Source organism: Lipotes vexillifer, unplaced genomic scaffold (genome assembly GCF_000442215.2).
Source record: "Lipotes vexillifer unplaced genomic scaffold, Lipotes_vexillifer_v1.1 scaffold23, whole genome shotgun sequence".
NCBI lineage: Eukaryota > Metazoa > Chordata > Mammalia > Artiodactyla > Lipotidae > Lipotes > Lipotes vexillifer.
The window spans coordinates 998,196-1,002,173 of NW_006796283.1; the positions used below are offsets into that span (position 1 = coordinate 998,196).

Consider the following 3,978-nt stretch of genomic DNA (forward strand, 5'->3'; position numbering starts at 1 on the left):
AAAGAAAAAGATGTAATGGAACCATAAAGTTTCCCCATCAGTTTCCTACAACTGGGTTAAAAAGCTTGACTGATTGTTTCAAGTATAATGATGACAGACAGTGCAGTATAAAACTCCGGGACCCTAAGTTTTGTTCTGCTTTTGTTGCTTCAAATACAAAAAAAAAATTGTTTTGAAGATATAAATTAGAACCATTTGGACAATCATGCAAGTCAGTTAGGACCGATTCTTGCCTTTTTAAGATAATCTTAGCATGGTTCCGCTTTTCTTTTGGTTCCACAGGTTTACAAGCTTTCTGGTTGAGGATTATTCCACTGTGCTCCGATCCAAGCTGCCTTCCCAACAATGTTTGTTTTTACCCTTAATGATGAAGGTTTCTCAGGCAACTGTGGCATTATTCCCATGTGTAGAGTCGTGGCAGCTACGGAAGCCTGACAGCGGGGGGGGCGGGGGCGTGCTGTTAGTAGCTGCTGACACCAGCACACAGCTCTCAGAAACTGCTCGGCACCCGCACGCTATGTGCCTGCCCAATCCCAGGTCTGGACGATATTAACTCAAACAGGATGAAAACTCACAAGCATTCTCATTTGGGTATAAGAGCTGGGCCTTTTTTTTTTTTTTTTTTTTAAAGATAGTTCATAAGCCTTAAAAAGTATTCTTTCCTGGGCTTCCCTGGTGGCGCAGTGGTTGAGAGTCCGCCTGCCGATGCGGGGGACACGGGTTCGTGCCCCGGTCTGGGAAGATCCCACATGCTGCAGAGCGGCTGGGCCCGTGAGCCATGGCCGCTGAGCCTGCACGTCCGGAGCCTGTGCTCCGCAACAGGAGAGGCCACAACAGCGAGACGCCCGTGTACCGCAAAAAAAAAGAAAAGAAAAAAAAGAAAAAAAAAGTATTCTCTCCAGATTATAAAAGGTTAAAATCATTTAATAGGAACAATCTTGGACAAGCAGAAATAGCTTTGATTTGAAGAATTATAGCAACGTACAACTGGGAAGGACTCCACAGGGATGGTCAGATGGCACAGTCTAGGCCTGTTCTCGAGGCTCTGCATTAGAAAGACGACTGATGGGACATTGCACCCTCTTTCAAGGCACATATGCCACTTCTGAAAACTGCCAGCTTTCCACACAGGCTATGAGATGTTTTATTTACATTTAAAAATAGCTTTTCTTCTTCATTGTAGTGGAAATGCCCAGAGGCCAGTCACTGAGATCCCTCCCTAGCACAGGTGCAGAACAGCTTTATTGATCTCTGGATTTGTCCAGTCATTCCGAATGTCATCCAGGTGGTTATCAAAATCCACGAGCGCTTCATAGGACCGGCTTTCCAGGAGTGACGCCGAGATCCTCTGGGCCTCTGGCCAGTCTTCACAGTAATCGCTACGAGGTGAAACAGGAGCAATCAGCCTCTTAATGAAAACCGGTGGCTTTTCAATAGAGTAAACAGGAAAGCAGCCACATGCAGAGTGGTATAAGGGAAGACAATACTGAACACTAGCAAACACGTACGTTTAAACACATCAAGATGTACGTAAAGAATCTGAAACGTGAAAGAGTCACCCTCCAAATGAAATTCTGAAAAAGCTGGAAGTAGATGACTGATTACAAATAAACCAAACCAAATGCCTGGAAAGAGGGTGTGGCTTGGGGAGGGCTGCCCTGGGGCTGAGGTGGGAAGACCCTCGAGTGACACTCAGGGTGACTTGACTGCTTGGAAACCCTGCAGGCCTCAGTCCTCCAGGGGTGGAGGAACATGCAAGACGTGCGTATGAGGTTTGCACACTCCTCTGGGGAAGATGCTAACTTAAAACCCAGAAGGCTGGGATCAGCTCTCCCGTGGGAGCTGGGTGCCCGGAATGGCACCAGCACACATGGCACGTGGGCCATCCTGGGAACAGGGCACTCACTAGTGAGGGTCTCTGCAGCGCCATTTGTTTTCGTGGTGTTCGTACACATGGATTGTGGGTACCACACAGTCCATCGTGAACTTAGTGTTGTCTACCTGCAACGAGACAAAGGACATGCTCGTGAACAGAGCCAGCACTTCTGCTGCAAGTCCGCAGGCCTTCCTCGTGGCTCTCCCAGGACCAGTGTCAACACTGCCCGTGGCAGAAACCCCACCTCACGGCGCATGACACGAGAGCACGGCCCAGGTGTACTGTGTCATACCAGAGAAACACTAAGTACTCTTCCGCTTTTTCACACACGTGAGGCTTCCAAACTTTCCTTCTGCCTCCCCTGCTAGAATCCCATCTGAACTGAGGTTTACAGGGCTCTTGATGAGAGCTACTCCCCTCCCTGGCTCCCTCCCCCGCTCCCTCAGCCGTGCCAGCTAACGTAATCCAATGGTTCTCACACTTGAGCGTGAGCGAGAATCATCTGGAAGCTTGCTGAAACACAGACTGCTAGGCCCCTAGAATCTGCATTTCTAACAAATTCCCAGGTGGTGGTGGTGCTGCTGGCATGGGGACCCCACTGTGAGACCTGCTGAAGTGGAACGACCCCCACCCCTGGAAATCCGTGGGCCGGGACAGCAGTGGCCTGTGACTCGGCAACTGTAAGCGTGCAGTTGGGAGCAGACTGCAAAAGGGGGCCACGGTCCGAGGAAGTACCCGCAGAGAGGAAAACCGTTACATCAATAGAAAAAGCTCCACGTCAGCAAGAGGACGCTCAGCAGCCATCCGCACACAGAAGTCTCAGGAGCGAGCGAGAGCGACTTACCATGATGAGAGCCGTGTCGCTGAAGCCCTCGGCGATTCTGGAGGCCACCTTTTCTGCAACCTGGTTTGGACTGTGAGAGAAGAACCAGCGAGGTTACCGCATTCTAGTTAACGCCGTTCAACGCTGTCTGCCTAAGGCAGAGTGAACAGCAATGATACAAAGACCAAGGGCACCAGTAAGCTGCCCGAGCTTGTTACGCCCGCCCGCTTAAGTAGCTTCTGGTGACTGCGTTACCCCTGCAGTGACTGGTGAGATGGGGAATGCTGCGTGGGCCATGTGGGGCACAGGGGAGAGCAGGGCCCTTCGCCCACCAGCAAGCCCTGGGAGGGGATCTTGAGAGGGTGTCTTCTAAACGGAAAGGCTCCCTGGACCCCGGGGGAGAGCGCCACCCAGGGCCTGCAGACAAATGTGCTGCTGAGAGCTGCCCCAGGCCAGCAGCCTCCAGGGCCCACCTTCTCCATCTTCGCCCTCAGCTGCTGGAATCAACTCAGTTGTTTTTCCTTTTTAGTTTTAAAAATTCCTAAGCCATTCCAGATCTCCTCAGTGCTCATGAGCCTTCTCTGGCTGGCTCTGGCCCTGCGCCCACTGCAACCTTGATAAATGGCAACTTTCCACCTTACGTCAATAGGGTGACTTGGAGAGCGGGTCTCACGCGTCCCTGCGCCCCCCTCCTCCCGCCCGCAGGCCCATCCACTCTGACCTCCTCGGGGCCTTACTTAGCTCCCTTCCCCCACAACGGGCCCAGCTCTGATGTCAAATCTGAGTCTCTTCCTTTTTAGGACAAGAAAATTAACCAGTTCTGTCCAGCCACGGTCCAACTTCTCTTCTCGCTTTCAACCATATTTCTTCAACCTCTTTAGTAAGTTGACGATCTTGTCCCTCTCGCTCCATTTCCTCACTATGCCGTGCAGTCTGGCGTCTGCACCCTCACCTCGGAGGGCCAGCACCCTGAAGCCTCCCTACCGCCTGCCAGGCTCCCAAGGCCCCACGGCTGGAATCCGGGGCAGCTGGAATCCGGGGCAACTGGAATCCGAGGCAGGCAGGCAGGCCAGCTTGTTCCCAGTTTCTCTGGCTGAGGTGACCTTTCCCACTTCTTTCCAGCCCCGCTCCAGGCGCCTCCCCTTTGCCTCCTTCATTCTCCCTGCCACCCGCCCCCTTCAGCCTGTCACCGGAGGCATGCGTTTCTAAAACTGCCTCCTCACCGGTCTCAATTTCCAGGCTCTTCTTAGAAGATAAAAGCCCCCCCCCCCCCCCCCCC

The 3,978-nt window shown here is 52.4% G+C and overlaps 1 protein-coding gene across 2 annotated transcripts in view; it reads right to left on the bottom strand.

The window, feature by feature from the left end:
* Window positions 1-884: 884 nt before the first annotated feature.
* Window positions 885-3,978, bottom strand: part of EMC8 (ER membrane protein complex subunit 8) — a 16,369-nt gene continuing 13,275 nt past the window's right edge. Inside the window, exons 3-5 of one of the 2 annotated variants that reach the window (XM_007468416.1) lie at window positions 2,721-2,790; window positions 1,907-2,001; window positions 909-1,379 (exon numbers count right to left, since the gene is read on the bottom strand). In XM_007468416.1, coding sequence (XP_007468478.1) covers window positions 1,220-1,379; window positions 1,907-2,001; window positions 2,721-2,790 — 325 coding nt within the window. In that variant the 3' untranslated portion in view covers window positions 909-1,219. Of the gene's footprint in view, window positions 1,380-1,906; window positions 2,002-2,720; window positions 2,791-3,978 lie in introns of both variants that reach the window. The other variant, XM_007468417.1, reaches the window with a different exon arrangement.